We start from the raw sequence: 16800 nt of genomic DNA, 5'->3' as shown, positions 1-16800 counted from the left end.
GAAGCATGTGATAGAATTGAGTGTCATCTGCATATTGATGACAACCCAGCTGAAATCTTCAGATGACCTCACCCAGCAATTTCATGTAGATGTTATGCTTGATCTTAGGAAAGAAGGACAGTTAAAGTCAAATACATTTAATGAACATTTTAATTCACTAAATGTATTGGATCTATGGAGTTAGTTTTGTTTACAGTTTCCAACGGGGACTGCGGGGGAGGGAAGGAAGGTTTGGATTCCCTTTTTCCTTCTCCCTTTTCTTTGAGAGAATTGTTTCTTCAGCAAACCATCATCCTTTCTGCAGTTTTTGTCCACTAACTTCTGTTACTAGCTGCCTGGCTACTTGCAGCTTTGTCCGCTTTTCTCCACTCCTTTAATTTCCCCCATCTTGATTTTTTCCTACCAAGACATCTCAGCAGCTTGTCTTGAAAAGCAGTTCCAATATCTGTAAATCTTCCCTTCCAAAGTCTCAAATTTGAAAGGCTGTGGAAAGCGGGAGGAGCTTTATAGAAGACTCATGAGTGCCGCTAGATCGGACTTGGCAGACAAAAAATGCACTCCATGCATAATATAGATTGCAACTATTAAACTGGATAATAGCAGGCTGGTGGTCTCTCTGCCCCAGTGATTCTGTCATTCTGAACATTTTCTGAATTTGCTCCAGTCCCTCGAGCATGAACACAAAGTCACACTGCTCCAAGATGTGTACAAAAATCGACCCTCTCTAAAGTGTGAGTTCTTTCTGACTTAATTTACTTCGAAGCAGAATCTTGATTATAAGAAAGAAGTTTTTGAAATTATATCACACATTGAGAAGCCGATTCCAATCATCAAGTACAACGGTAGTCAAACAGGTCTGTTCTGCTATCTCTGTACTTTTTCGAAATCTAGGAGAGATTGCATTGCAGATTTACAGTGCTTTAGGTCTAGTGTGAAGAAGAGGCAGCATTATTTCTGTCAATGCATACCAAGCACATTACAAGCTGTGCATCTCCCTTCAGTGCTTGAATTGGTCTGAATTGAATTTGAAGTAGGAACTAAGAAATACAATGACTCTTCGGACAGTAAATTGAAAGTCATGTTTATCCTGTCATATGATCATGAATTTACATCTAGATTCTCTTAAGCTAGGTTCATAAGTGTATGAATATTGATTGATTTTGTGTATGCTCATTTGCATCCATTCTGACTTAAGTAAGTAAAACTAAATGATAATTTTATAAATAAATGATAGCATATGGGCAAACAAATCCAGTGCTACTTTAGTTGCATATTTTTTTGCAACTAACTGTAACTTTATGGTTGTGTTTGGATCCCCTCCTTCCCCCAGTTCAAATCTACACCAGCTAAGAATGTATCTGTAGTGGGGTGGATGGTTATGATGGCTGATGACCCAGAACATCCAGATTTGTTCCTGCTCACAGATTCTGAGAGAGGTTAGTAATGTTCAAACCAAATTCACTTGCTAACTTCACAGTCAATTAAGAAAGGGTGGGGCAGTTGTTAGTACTTAGGCCGGGGAGGTGCTGGGTTTTGCCATTTGATTTGGAAAGACTTTAATACGAGAGTACTATTGTTTATCTGTTGCACATGCTCTAATCACCTTCATTATAATTGTCTGCTATGTTGATTTTCTTGTGTCTTGTCCTGTTTGGATTCCATGAAAACCTCTGAATGCAAGAGTTACTCTTGGTGCTTACGGATTTAAAAACTTACATAAAACATAAAAAGGATTTTTGTAGAGTCTTACGAATAGCTAAAGCATACAATAAAATATTGCAAAAAAACATCATATGGAACAAATTAAATTAAATCTGCTCCCAAGTATTTGTGTAAGGTTTCCAGTCTGTCTTCCAGGGCCCATTGGCTTTGCTGTTCAAAATATATTTTGAAACTGTGTATGTTCATCTTATGGCACCTTTCCACATGGGTTTGCGCATGCACAGGTCAACCACAGAGAAGTTTTAGAAGTTCTAAGGAATCAGGGTTGTTGTTTTTTAACCTCCCTCATGCTGCTTTCCCTCTTTTTTTCTTCATGAAAAGCGGGGGGGGGGGGTGCCCTTCCCTCAGTTTTCTCTGTGCCACTGCTGAGAGAAGTTGTTTCTACTAAAAGCTCCTTTTTTAAGAAAAACTTTAAAGAACTTTGTTTTCTTTCTCCTTTTGAAAAGAAAAGGTCCAGTTTTGAATCCAAGTTCAGTATTTTCTAGAGAAAAAGATTTCTTTTTTTAAAAAAAAGCAAACAGCCCCCAAAATATGGCTCAGAAAGCTCTGGTCAAATATGTACGTCTTGTGGAGCAAAAATCCCTCCCTCTGATGACCATCCCTCACTCTGATGACCAAGCCTGTTTTGCCTTGGTGAGGTGCACAATGTATCCAGATGCTTCATTTGAAAACTGTTTACTCCTAAGGCGAGACATGACTAAGCTTCCCATCTTGAGGAAGCAAAGAAAGAATGCCACCAAAACAAGCTTCAAGAGAAGGTTGGTGCATCAAACCCAACCAAGTGGTTGTCAGCTCCAATGCCTTCTTGACCCTGAGACACAGCTTCAGAACAGACCTCCCTTTATCCCATAACGGGGGACACACCAGCCCAAGAACACCCTCACATTTGGGGCAATCTCCTGTCTCTCTGTGCTTCCTGTCTGAAGGCAAGCTCCTCAAATCCAAGCCCACAACACTGATTGTCTTCAAGCTGCCTGCTTATCATGTCCAACAGTCCCAGCACAGCGTCCAGATATAACTGGTTTTCAGCATGAGTCTTCTGCAGGGTCCCCATCATTGCTATGACTGGCTCTCCCCTGATGATACTCATCAGAAGGTCTATTATGGCTGCTATCAAGACTGGGATCCTTATGCTCACCATCATTTGAATCCAGCAGAGTCTGCCTGTTGTCTGCCTGTCAAGCACCAGCCTTCTGATTCTCTGGAGTGAGACCACAACCTGCCTTCTGATTCTGAGCCAGAGCCTCACTAATGTCATGACACTCAGCGTGATAATGGGAAGCCTTATTATGATGAATCAGACCTGGCTGCTCCTTGGAACTGTTTTCCAGAGGACACACATGACAGAGTCTACCACTTATCCCCCCCAGTGAGGACTTTCACCTTTATGGTGAACAGCCCATTCGTGTGGCCCAGTCCTTAGAGATAGAAATCTCTTGCCCAGCCCACCCCAGGAGCCGCTGATCCTGTCTTCAAGGATATACATTCCAGTGTTCCACCCTGTACCTGGAGTCTTTTTTCTAATATACCTGTATTGGCTATGTTGGTTTTATCATATATTACTATGCAAGCATGGCTGGTTTTGTTTGTTTTTCTCTGTTCAGATGTTCAGAACATTAGCTTGTGAAATGCTACATGCTTGTTGATTATTCAGTTTAGGAAGTTCTCATTCCTTTTTTCATTTAGGAAACTCATATAAGTTTCAAGCTGGTAACAGAATGAACGCAATGCTGTGGTTCAAACATCTGAGTGCTGCCTGTCAGAGTAACAGGCAACAGGTAAGAAAGCACAAATTTTGAGCTATTTTTGGCAACTTGTAGTGAACGTTGAGTATTTAGCAATTTCTTACAAAAATCACAGTGGCTTTGCATAATGTCTCATCTCTTTTTCAAAATGTGATATGGTAGTACTTTTCCATGAACAACAAAACAGTATTTTTGCTGTCAGAATCACTATCCACACCTGTCCGTTCTCATACATAGTAAACTCTCCAGGGACTGAAAGATCACCCAGAACCCAGGTCAGTCATAAATCCCTGTGTAGCATCATAATAGATCTAGTTTGCTCCTTCTCTGGAAAGAGTGTAATTTTGGGGAATGACCACAACATATGGAACAGATTAACTTCTCTAGTGTGAAGCTCTCTATAAATATGGGGGGAGGGGGGGTCTCATTATTAAGATGTCTATCAGTTTAAGCATGGTAAATTTATAGGCAGACCTTAGGATGGTAAGGAGCACGTTGCCAGCACATACAGAGTCTTTTGTTCTGTGATGATCCTTGTTATGTGAAAATAATTGATCATTTATTCAAGAATTTCCTATGGATGACTCTGTGGAAAACTTAGAATTTCTTTCCATCACTTCGAACTGGCAGTAGAGAATAGAGACTTTCACCTCCCTAATTTTAAAGCCTTGCCTTTATTTATTTATTTATTTATTTATTTATTTATTTATTTATTTATTTATTTATTTATTTTATATCCCACCTTTCTTCACAATAAAAACATTACCATTTTAAGCCAACAAAATAAAAACCCAGACCACACCTCCACATTATACCTCTCAAACAAATGCATTAGACCCCAACACATACCTTCCCACATTTGAATCTTTTTTCCACAAGGGGCAGTACTAAGGAATGCCAATTTTTAAGTGTAATACAGATGGCTGAACATGTTGCCTCTTATGGAAACCCCTCTGATCATGCCATAATAGAAACCAGGTTCCCCTGGATGGTTTGTGGTGAACTTTACATTGGATTTCCTGTGTATTCCGCTCATGAGGATTGGATCTGCTTTATTTTTCGGTTCTGGCCCCATACTGCTTCAGTTCTTTAATTTTACACCTGGAGGGAGTCAAACTGAAGTGACGTCTGTTTTTTATTTCTGCACTAGAAAAATGCCCCATTTCTGCTGCAGGTTTTGAGGATTAGTCAGTTTCCTTAGTCCGTCACTGAGGAAAAATACGGGGGGGGGGGCTTTTTCAATGACTCCAGTGTTGCAATGTTGCTATTTAGGATTTTTTTAAAAACGCCAAAAAAGAATGGACTAAATAGTACAGGAAAAACAGGTGAAAACTTTAAAATATCAAGTGGATTCATGGCTGTATGCGGAGTTTTTGTGTTAGCAGTATTGCAGCATTCCCGCCCCCCCCCCTGTAGTTGCAAGGTTTTTTTCTTTAAGGCAATGTTGCTATTCATTTTTTTAAAAAAAAATCAGGAAAAAAAACTTGATTAGTTGCTGTTCAGCCTTATCAGGATACAGGGGAATAAAGGGGAGGGCAAAAGGCAGGGCCACAGCCAGGCCTTACACCAAAGAAAGCATTCTGCACTTCAAAAAAGCTCTGTTTTGTCTTTTCTGGAGAAAAAAATATCAGAGTATGTACTCGGGGAGAAAAGCTGCAGAGAGGCTAGATAAAGATCGATTCTGCAGCAGATGCGGCCTTTCTCCATGTGAAATGCAAAAAAAGTCTTGGAAGCAGTTTGGAGACTGAATTGGGGTATTTAACTATGCATGCAGAAGTCTGGAGAGAAATCGATGCAGTATGGGGCCAAAATCGATGAAAAAGCCCCATGCAAAAGAGACCATAAAAAATCTTGCAGTTATACAGGTCTAACACTTTAAGTGAGCAAAACATTGTCTTTAAAAGCATTTCACTCATTCCCATAAGGAAAATATTTTGCAAGAGGCTTTTTGCAGTATTCCTCCAGGTTTTCTGATACCTCAATTGAACACAGAGGAAATAGTGCCCAACCACTATAGTGTAGTGGATTAGTAGAAGCAGGTTGGCCTGAATAGCCATCTCCCAAGCTGAAGATATAATGGAGGAAGAAGGGGGTAGTGTTATGACCTTTACTTTCTTTGAGTAGATTTTTCTTTTAATCTTTCCCTTAACACCCTCTGGGTAGTTTGCTGCCACCAGGAATATTATATTCCAATATATTTTATTTAAGTTTTCCCTTTGGTAACGTTCCTAAGCGTCCAGCTCCTTCGTGGTTCTATGTGGCCCTGAGGATAGGAATGGGATATAGCAATGACAGCTACTCGGGGATATAACAAAACAAATAAACGTTTATTTAGTCAAGAAGCGTATCGGTTTCATAAACGTAGTTCTCGGTTCTTAAAGTTACCTCCTATAAACTCATTCACACAGATCTCTTCTAAGGCTTCACACACAGTTAGCCTCTTTCTCGAACTCAATATTTCTCTCACAGAAATGCTTAAAACTTCTCAGGCAGCACGCAGCTAGCCTCTCTTTCTCTGATTCTCATTCACAGAAATATTAAACCTGCTCAGGCAGCACACAGCTGGCCTCTCTTTCCCTGACTGAGTGTTCTTTCACAAACATGCTCAGTTCAGGTTCCACACAGGTTATATTTCTCTCATAAACACTTCAACATGTTCAGGCAGCACACAGCTAGCCTGCTTTCTTCTGACTCAAACTTTTCTTTCTGCCCTGTCAGTCTCAAACTGCATTCACTCCGCCCACACTCTCAGTCATCAACCAGTCGTATCACTCACTCATCCCTCTCTTTCACCCCCACTCTTCACCTATCTCATCAAGCATTTAAAGATATATGCACACATTTACTTGAAATCATTACAGGTAGCTTTTGACAGTTTGTGTTATTACTCTAAATGGGAGGTCTCCTTTTGAGTTAGGGGAATTAGCATTCAAGGAGATGCAGCAAGAGGGGGTAAATGGGGTATCTCTACCAATGTATACCAGGATTGTTCCCTTAGAGAACTCTCTGAATGAACCAGGTGGGTGCTCAACAGGAACGTTTTTTATTAAAAGAGCAACAAAAGCAAATGCACAGAAAATCACACGCAGCATATACACAAGGCTAACTAGGAAGTAAGTGAGGAAGAGAGAGAGAGATTCAGGGTAGGGTGCTATTTAATTTCCAATCTAGGAGAGAGAGCGTAGAGATAGCAGTTTGAGCAACCAGCGCTTCGCAACAGGAAAATGGCATCTCAGACACGCATATGAGGGTGCGCATAGGATCCAATGATATACACACAGCATATGGCTGGGGGCAGCCCAGTTATAGAGCAAATTCTGGGGCAGAACTATATCTTCTGCTCCTGAAACAATAGCTTGATGGCTTATCCAGAGGTGAAACAATAAATTGGGAAAGGCTTGATTGTGCATATCTGGGAGGAACTATAGGTGAGAAGCGTGCTTGATATTCCATGATTGCTGGATGGGAAGGACTTATCAGGTCCCTGAATAGCCCAGATTAGGAAAGGTGGGCGAGGAAGTTTCGGAAGGGTGTTGATGAGATCAAGCAGCAACTCCTGGAAGACCTCTTTGTTTTACTTAAGTGCTTCTTCGGGGCATGGAGGCACATCTTCTGGTACTTTTCCAATTCCATCTGGGGTTGGCATCTCTTCTGCCTGGCAGGGGGTAGTACTTTGAGCTTATTGTACATGAGGAAGGGGCTTACAATATTTCATGTTCATCAGCTGCCATTTCAATAAGGAGAACGGGTATGACTGCCTGTGAGAGTTCCTTTTTTTCCTTTGTTGTCTTAATTGAATAGGGCGGAGAGAGAAACCAGCCTCTGTAGAGAGCAGTTCCTGCACCCCGGTTTTGTTAACAGGAGGGTTTTGTGGGTGTAAGGAGGGAGCAGTGTTCTGCATTCTGTGATAAGCTCTCGGTTTTGCTGAAACCTCATCATATTTTGGAGTTTGGGCGCTGTCAATGCCTTATAGGTTGTCCCATGGCACCAATTTCACGATTAGAGGAAATGGTGGGAAATGCCATCTAATAGAATACTACGCTCTTCACTGTTTAGATAGTTACAGATCTTACTGGACACGTGCTAGACTTTTACGTGGAAGCATGTCAAACATGCAGCAGTGCTGGATATATGAAGCTCCTGAGGCAGTGCACCATATCTCAGTAGAAAACTGAGGCGCCATTGAGAAGAGTGCAAAGATATTTTAATAGCAGTTAGTCTTCGCAGCAGGGTGCTGTATTTGCAAAACAAGAAGTCAGTTTAAAGTCTGTCTGTTGTGATTGAAGCCAGGAGCTTCAGAGAAAATAAGCACATGTGATCTGTAAACATGCGCGCACACGCTTTGTCCTTTCACTTTCTCTTAACTGACACACTTAAGACAAAGCCCACTAGCAGACAAGACAAGAAAAATAGGTATTTGTGTGCATTTTTCAATAGTCAAACTGATCTAAAAATCTAGTATTCTGTAAGTGACGATATAGACATCTAAGTTGCCACTTAATGATTGAGTGTATCTTGTATTTTTCAGGTTCCTGCCAACTTAATGACGTTTGAATGAAGCTACTTTGAAATGGGAACAAGATGACATTTTTCGAATGCTGTCGTAGTTCGGGGAGGGAAATCCTGGAGAGGGCATGCCAGCTAAACTTTTGTGCCAGAACAAAGCCGGTAAATGGAGTTTCAGAGCTTTGAAGTACTGAACAAAAAAACAAAAAAAGCACTAAGTGTTCAGGGGATGGAGTTGCAACATGAACTGCCACAGACCATGCTGCTGCTGTATATTCTCTGAACTGACCTGTGGATACCACTGCCTTAAAGAATGAAAGGAAAATCAACACGAAACACCAAATAGTGTGTGTGAAACGTCTGGCGGTGCTGTGCTTAGGTTAATAGGTTGTAGCTAGTTTCCATTTGTGTTAGCTTTCTGTTAGTTTTGAATTAGTCCAGTTTTTCATTTTTTGCAGTTTTTTTTTGTGATCTAGAGGAGTGAACACTTTACTGTATAAGGGTTGTGTTAGGGTGGGGTGTGCAAGGATGTAGCTGAACCGGTGTATAGACTATACCAGCATCCTTCTAAAAGAGCTTTAACTGGGCTCAATTCATTGGAAACACAGTTGAACTTGTTTAAGGTTAGTATTTGAAAACTGTAATATATGCAAGTTTCTTCTCCTTTCACAAAGCACTGATGGTACAGAAATTGGTACTGTGTGGGGATTTTCTTTCCTGAAAGTGGCACAACAGCTGAACTTTTAAACTCTGTAACTTTCTTTGTTCGAGTTCTTGGTTGTAAATCTCCTAATAGAAATACTATGCAGGATTCTGGAATTCAAGCTTGGGGAAATGTCACTGGGTCAGAACTGAGTCTTCCCCCTCAATAGATTTTCAAACACTCCGCACTGCTACTTACAAGAATTTTCCCCAAAAAGTTTTGTCTTGTAAAACTCTTCTACAGGCCTAGTTACTAATTGTAAGCTCACTCTCCACAGTGCAGGTGACAGCCAATCTTCATCTCTCTTCTGCACAATGCTGCAATCCCTGTGTATGTATTTTGGAATTATGAGTTTTACCGACTTCTTTTGCATCATACAGAGAAGCCAACTCTGAGTTGCAAAAGCATCAGCTGTTGGTTCAAAGCTCTTGAAGGTAACTTCAAGATAAGTAAGTAACTTGACAGGAAAAAAGGGCATGGAAGAGTGGGAATGAAATTAGGATGAATTAAGCGAATTAAATCCACTTTCTTGTAAATTTGGTCACTACGTCTGCTTTAAAAAGTTCTTAGACACATTTGTGAAGAATGTCTTGAATTCTAAAGATTGTTTGCATGTGGTACTTACTTTGAGATATTTTAAGATCACTTACAATGTTAGGGTAGAGGTGGCAATATTTTTTTTTATGATTATCAAATGTAATCCAAGTTAAATATAAAAAAAGATTCCAGTCTAATTGATAAGGAAAAAATATTGTCGTCTACAGATGGTAAAAGGTTTGTTCAGTAGGCTCTAAGGTTATTCACAGTTTAGTAGTCATTTTTTCAATTAAAAATGCTTCTTAATAAGTTATGTTCCCAGAGTTCACATCTTCTATACAAACTTTTCACCACTGCTATAGAATACAATAGCGATGAGTAGCTGGTATAAAAACTGCCGTCAGGCTGTTTAGTGGGGGTGGGGGACTGGAAGCATATTTCTTAGTGATTAACTGTTTGAAATCAATTCCTTTATGCTCCTATCAAATAGTCCCAGTTTTTAAACTCATTCAGTTTATGTCCTGTTCTGTATTTTTGGGAAGTGAACACTCAGTTCTGACCTTGTAGTGGTGCATTTTTCGAGAGATTTGCTTGTTTTGTGTCACTTTTAGTTTACACATTTCTCACAATAACCCATGTTGGGTGTTTTGTAGACGCAACTTCATAGCCAGCAGTATTACTGTATAGAATTTGCACAACTTGTTTTCCATTTTTAAAGTTACTGTGTGTTTCTTTTCAGAAAGTTTTTTTAATACACTGTATAAATGTATGTACTTTTTTTAGTATTGTGGAACGATTGCCCTGTGGAAGTTTTGTGTGTGTGCGTGTTTTAAGAGTGAAAATGCTACTGTAGTTGTATTGCAGGCTTACCAAATCTCACCTTAACGTTTTTGACAGTGGAAACATGCAACTGGGACCCACAACTTCACATGATTCAGGTTTGCTAAAGGCACAGGGGCCATTTCATACTGTAGGCTTTCACATGGGGACTTCATAGGCCTTTCCAAATTTTCCAGATCTCTCTGTCCATTTCTGATGGTCCTTCAAGCAATTGCAATATTCACAAGATCAGTTCGGTGTTTACTGAAATCTACTTTTAACAATGGGAGAAATGGCATGTTTGTGAAGGTAGCACACTGAAGACAGCCAAGTTCACTACTTTTTTCTATCAGCCTTCTCTTTTGGTCTTTAGAGTAAGCTTACAAAAGATGGGGGAAACACTATAAATATTTAAGAAGCAGTCAGATTACATGTTTGGCTACTTTCAGCTCTTTTAACTGCTTTTTTCAAGCTTCATTTTTTCACAGGAGAGCTTTTAGAAACATGAAATGGTTTAAGCTGGCTTGTAAGAATACTAAAATTAATTTCAGGGGGTTCAGCTCATTTTCATGCATTCCATACATTTTTATCTGTTTTACCTTGAATTTGTTCAGGTCACCTTAAAACATAGTGCACACAATACTGAACCATTCCAGGGTGGGTTTTTGTTTTGATTTGGTTTTTTGGTGGTGGTGGTAGTTGATATATTATGAACTGACTTTTAAAAGCTTCATAGCTAAGCCTATTTTTCTTATCTTTGACTTCGGGAGAGATATCTTTTCATTTTCTTTACCCCAGAAGTCCAAGATAAGAAAAAACAGGCTTAGCTATGAAGGTTCAGTTTACATTTGTGTAAAGTTTTTTTAAAAAATGCAATACTGGTAGAAAGCACTACTTAATCTTTACCATGTGCTTCAATATATATTGTTTGAAATCTCAAGTGACTTGAAATTTTAACAGTTCAAAGTTTTGAATTCCCTTAGATTTATATATTTATTTTGAAATGGTTGAGGGGTGGGGGTAGCCTCCAATCCAAAAAGTCTTAAACCAGTCTGTGTCTGAATCACCACACATTAATCACCGCAAGTACCTTTCAGAATTTAGCTAGCTATGCAGATTTTAACACCATCAGGGATTCTATCTACTTTAAACTTATTTGACCATGATGAATTGAGTATAAGCTAGCTTCCACTTGTTGCTAGATCCTTGCACACTTGTTGCTCAGTGTATAGACATACGCATTTCCCCCATGAAAGGAGTGTGTTTTGTCATTTCACTTAAAACCCTAATCAAGTGATCTTGGTGTCTTTTGTAATAAATCTAATATTTTTATTAAACAAATCCACACGACTTGAGTTCATATAAACCATGTGCCTGATTTCTGTGAGCACTTTAAATATATGTAAATAAACAATGCTTGAGCTACAGTGACTCAGCATGTATTTTGAAAATAAGACAAGTCATCCTTCGAATATCCTTTGACTTTTCCCATGAGGAATGTTTAACTCTAAAGGGCAGCATCCATTTCGTTAAAAACTAAAAACAAAAACCTTGCATAAGAAGTGAAAAGTATTAGATATAGAATGTCTTCCTGTTGTGCCGTTTTTTCTACCTATGCTGCTTTTTCATCACACATACCTTGGTTGGAGAATTGAGTTGCTACTGACACAATCCTCAGCTTTAGACTGATTTCATAAGAAATCGGTGCGCAGTTTTTCTAGTGAGAGAGATGCTAAACTGCAGTCATCTCTTAGTTTCCTTGCTAACATTTGAGCTACTCCTCCTTCGTTGCTAGTTTAGGCTGAGAAAGAAAGTAGTCTGGTCATAACACAGCCAAACACCCTGTGACAGATCCATGTGATAAAACTGGATCTATGGGCCACACCGTAGATGAACAATAAGAGAATCTCTATGTAGGCAAAATTGTGCACTTTTTTATCACCAGTGAAATTGATGCAAGTATTGCGTTGTTTTGTTCCCGCCCCCCTCCACCTCCCAGTGCGGAGACTATGGGGGAAATGGCCCTGAAAGCATTTGTCTAAACTGCCCATGTAATTATTCTTGAATCATAAATATTGCTTGTGAATGTGGCTGCTAGAGGCACACCCCTTCCAGGCATAAAGAGCAACATGAAAGAATACTGCAGCCTGCATGCTAGTTTTGAAGTACATTCCTGCCACTTTAGTGTTTCGGTCATCTGTAAGCAGCTGGCTTCAAATTAAGCGCAATCATGAAGTGATCTTTCTTTGGCTCTTCCAGTTGCATCTTTCTTCTCTTCTCCTTCATAAGTATTTTTTCCATTCCCTAGCCTTTAGTGTTCTTGATCTTTTTTTTCCCCTTTCCTCTCCCCTACCCCATTTTGGTATACTGCCTGCTATGAAAGTCTGAAGTCACTAAAACGAGTACTAAATGATTGTTGTCGTCCCCCCGAAGCCCATCTTTCAAATTTTTGTAATTTCTAGGTTGCTCCTCTTTCTCCATTAAAAATGGCTTGTGTCTAATCTTAAAAAACTGCAATTAAAATGGGAAGTGAACAGGAGATGCTCCTTCAAGAGGAATAGCATTTCTTGCCCATCGTAGGATGATGGGTGCTTCATATCTGCATTTTTGTTGTCAGTGCCTTAACTACCGGTTTAAAGACTAAGGGGGCAGTCCACCTAAGACCATTGCTGTGCATTTCCCAGCTCGTGCCAGTTGGGTTTTTGCAGGAACCCCGTGCGTGCCCTGATTAAATGAATGGAGCTTGTGTAGCCAGCAGAATTGCTCAACAGTTGTGCTTCTGTTTTGTTTTAATATTTAATACCATTCCAGTACTGGGCCCAATAAACTTTTCCCTTAATTTGGGCAGGTTTCATTCCATTCCACTAATCACCTCTTAAAAATTATGATTTACAGTTGATTTGGGGTCCATTTCAGACACTCATTCTGGCAGTTCTATATTGTGGGCACTTGTCCTTAGCTGGAGCTGTGTCTGTGCCCTCGTCCGGCTGCATCTGTGCCCTGGTCTTGCACACAGGAGTTTACCATTAAAATAAATATCTGAAAGGGTTCTTTGATCATGTAAAATATAGCTACAAAGATGATTGCTGGGTTATTTTTTTGGACTCTGTTATCTCAGGTTTTTTTATGGGCCAACACCAAGCTCCTCTTTAAAAAAAAGTTCAACACTTTAATGAACATACTAGAAATTGGAATACCTTCATTAAATTAGCAAGCTAAGATAGACCAGGTTGTATCTGAATTTCAGTAGCTAAATACAGAGCATATCTTCAGTGTTACAGTGTTTAGATTGATGGTTTGGGTTTTTTTAGTTTCTAAACAATACTCAGGAGAAAATTGCGGCATGGAGGGTGGATTTTCTCTTAAGATTGTATATACATAATGGAAACAAGTCTTTCACAAATTGTGGTTGAGTATAAATGCATTTCTCTCCTACAAGTGTTGGAGTATTTGGATTTTGAGAGAGATGGAGAACTAGAAGATCTGAAGGCCACATCTATTAGATCACTTATTCACATTTTCCCAAAAGTTATAGGGTTAAACTGGGATATATATCAGAGTACATTTTTAAAAGTATGCCTAATTGTCAGTCACAAATATTGTATATTTAGCTGTGGCTTGCTGAAAGTGTATTTCACTTCTATGTGTGTATTCTACTATCAATGTAGGAATCTTTTCTCAGGGAAGGGTAGCATACAGATAGAGCTAGCTACAATCCATACCATGTAGTGCTTGTGATTGGCTGTCTAGCCTTTGTTGAACAAGCAAGGAGCAAAAGATATACCTAATTTTGTCTGAATAATTGGTACCTTTTCTTCTTGGAAGAAAACTTGTCTTAAATTAGAAATTAATTTCCTATTTTTAGTTCAGAATTGCTCGTAAAAGTTTAGCTCTCTTGTCTTTCTGTATCCTTTAATAGTAAAAATAATGGGTTATGTCCTACCACTCATCTCGGCTAAGAATGGCACATTCTACCAATGCAAGCACCTCTTTCATCAGCAGAAGCCTCCTTCCACCAGCAGAAGGCTATTTGCACCAGAGGAAGGCACAGTTGATGCTAGTTTAGAGACGTGGTAGGATATAACACAGTGGCCATTTCTGTCATATTCTCCTAGGTGCAAACTGTTCAAGATGGAAAAGTCAGCCTTCTGGTGGTTTCCCAACACAAGCCATTTTTAATGTGTTTTCTTCCCTGGTGACTTGAAGCACCATTTTGATGGGGGTGAATGCATTATGACCTCTATGAGCGATGTGCAGTTTGGCTGCTCCCTGTCCTTTTCTGCCTTCTGATTTTTAATATTTTTCCATGTGTGTGCATTTGAACTGTGTGTTTGCATAAGCTATTTCATGATGGCTTTAAAGTATGGATTTAAGAATAAAATTTTCCTACTGAAATAAATTACTTAAAATTTGGACTGTGTGTTCTGTCATTTTGCATAATCATATTTGCATTCCGAGAATACTCTTCAAGGGTGGAGCCAACATGTTTCGAATGGAATGGAATCTTAGATCAACTGGAATTTTGCTGTCATGAACTGTGTTTTAGCTGAATGGAAGGTAATATGAAAATATACTCCTGCCTGTGAACAAAAAAATAAAATGCATTATTTTAACCTTAGAACCTGCTGCATCTTGAGCATATAGAATATATTATACAGTATAAAAATACACCAAAAATCCAATTCTAATAAAATGTACTAGTGTCTCAAGATTCTTCCAGCTTCACCTAAATACTACAAGCAAGTTTTAAAATAGTCTGGAAATACTTGTGAAAGATACAGAGTTTGGGACTTCCAAGAAGGCAAAAGGGTTGGGAGCAGCAGAAGGTGTCTCTCAACATGATACTGTTGGTCTGTAGGAAATTATGCACTTTCAAGAGTGCACTTTCAGGCCATTTAGGGGTCCCAGTAACCCCATCCAACACCTAAATTGTTCCCAAGCCATATCAAGAAGATAATGCAAATATTGGAGCCTTGATACAATATGGCCCCAATAAAGCACTTCTCAAATCATGGACATATTACCTTATTTCAGCAGAAGCTTTTAAAATGCCATGAAGGATAGTCCCAAGAAACATGGATTACTGCATTCTGGATCAGTGGCTCTTGGCTTGAGCACTGGGACTAGTCAGCAGTACATTCTGTGGCCGTACAATGTTAATTTCCTTAAATATATACTAAGCTCTTGAAAGTCATTCAATTGTTCCTGCCACTGGAACTGTAAAATAATAACACATTTTAGACATGTTTTGACATGGGAACCAGGTTAAATCAGTCTAAGGAGTGGTGGCACTTCCTACTGGTTGAATTGTGTTTTGGACTTGGTTCAATGATGGTATGAATGACAGATATTGAATGACAGTCCAACTAATACTGACAGACTTTTCACCAGATTAAGTCGATGAAACAGGCTCTGTAAAGTCACACACGGATTAACAGTAGAATAGGAAGTAGAATACCATTAATAACTGATGGCAGGGAGGGCGGTATATAAGTGTAATAAACTGAACTGATGTCCTTATCCTTTTAGATCACAGGTCCAGTTTTTTGTCCTAACTTTATTGGATTGACTGTTGTTTTAAGTCGCCCACAAATGTGGACAGTGAACTAAAATGGCTGTGCCTCAACTAAATGGAAAGGGACAACCGTCTGGGTGTGTGTTTAATGATGACGCCCGGTTCCATGGCTACAATCTATCATAGAGCTGAGTCTGCTTAAGACTGAAAACCAACTGGAACACCAGTGGACCACTGTGGAACAGGGGCTCCTCGTGGAGAATCTTGGGTGAGGATTACACAACATCTTTGCAGGCTTCTCTGTTCCAGTCGAGCTGTGAATGCTTTCCAGGTTCCACGGAACCCTCCTCGGCACCTCTTGAGCAGCATTATCAAAGGTTGCAGAAAAGCTTGAACAATAAGTGGCAACTGCCATGCAAGTTACCCTGAAGGCCATTCTTTCCCATTGGAGACAACAAAGCAGCAGCTTTTATAAAAAGTATTACCTTGGGGACAGCTGGGGTACTAATGAAGGTAAGATCACCATTCCAAAGAGAACATGGCGGCATACATAACTGCTGCTTGATTTTGCCCTTGGAATGTTAGCCGCCTTTGTGCCATTCACTCTGTTTTAAAGCCTTTTTGGAATTGGGCCATTTAGCTCTTGCTGAGAAATTATATGGATTAATGCCTGTCAGTCTGAGAGTCTAAATCCCTCTTCTGCCTTATTTCCTTGATGGCACTACATATTTCTAGGCCCTCTGTTGGTTTTGCTGGGTTTTTTTTTTTTAAGTCAGAGCAGACTTTTCATTATTTCCAAATTAAAGAATTTTTTATGATCGTTTAAAGCTTTTAATGCAGTTTAAAAGTACTGTGGAACTAATTTGTCTGTTTTTCTCCTAATGGTTTCTTTTCCCTCATAAAACCTTTCAGTAGGGCTCACCGTAACAGAATTTGGTTGTCATGTTTTTGGACAAGACCTGCTTCCAAAGCATACACTCGGGTTCTGTATTTACAGGCAGGCAGTGTCTGGGACAGAACTTGGGGCACCACAGGTCGAGTGATGTTGACTTGGGAGCTGCGTCACTCTTGGCTCAAGTGTGTGCTTTTAGAAACCATGGGGGAAGTTCTTTCATCCTTTCCATCTTGATTATGTAAATTTGCAGTGCTGTTCTCCTTTGTGAAAGAGATTTGCCACTTATATATTCCAACCTTTTACTAAGGAGCTCAGCAGCACACACAAAGTTGTTATGGTAATCTCCTTACAGCAACCA

At 39.6% G+C, this 16800-nt stretch overlaps 1 protein-coding gene across 1 annotated transcript in view; it reads left to right on the top strand.

The window, feature by feature from the left end:
- The window catches only part of RALGPS2 (Ral GEF with PH domain and SH3 binding motif 2), a 129486-nt gene extending 115041 nt beyond the window's left edge, over positions 1–14445 (top strand). Inside the window, exons 17-19 of the mRNA XM_054979565.1 lie at positions 1331–1436; positions 3409–3500; positions 7996–14445. Of these exons, the coding sequence (XP_054835540.1) occupies positions 1331–1436; positions 3409–3500; positions 7996–8025 (228 nt within the window). The 3' untranslated portion in view covers positions 8026–14445. The remainder of the gene's footprint in view (positions 1–1330; positions 1437–3408; positions 3501–7995) is intronic.
- Positions 14446–16800: the final 2355 nt, after the last annotated feature.

The sequence above is a fragment of the Eublepharis macularius genome, chromosome 5 (genome assembly GCF_028583425.1).
Source record: "Eublepharis macularius isolate TG4126 chromosome 5, MPM_Emac_v1.0, whole genome shotgun sequence".
NCBI lineage: Eukaryota > Metazoa > Chordata > Lepidosauria > Squamata > Eublepharidae > Eublepharis > Eublepharis macularius.
Note: the sequence above shows the minus strand (reverse complement) of the source record. Positions and strands in the feature narration are given on the sequence as shown.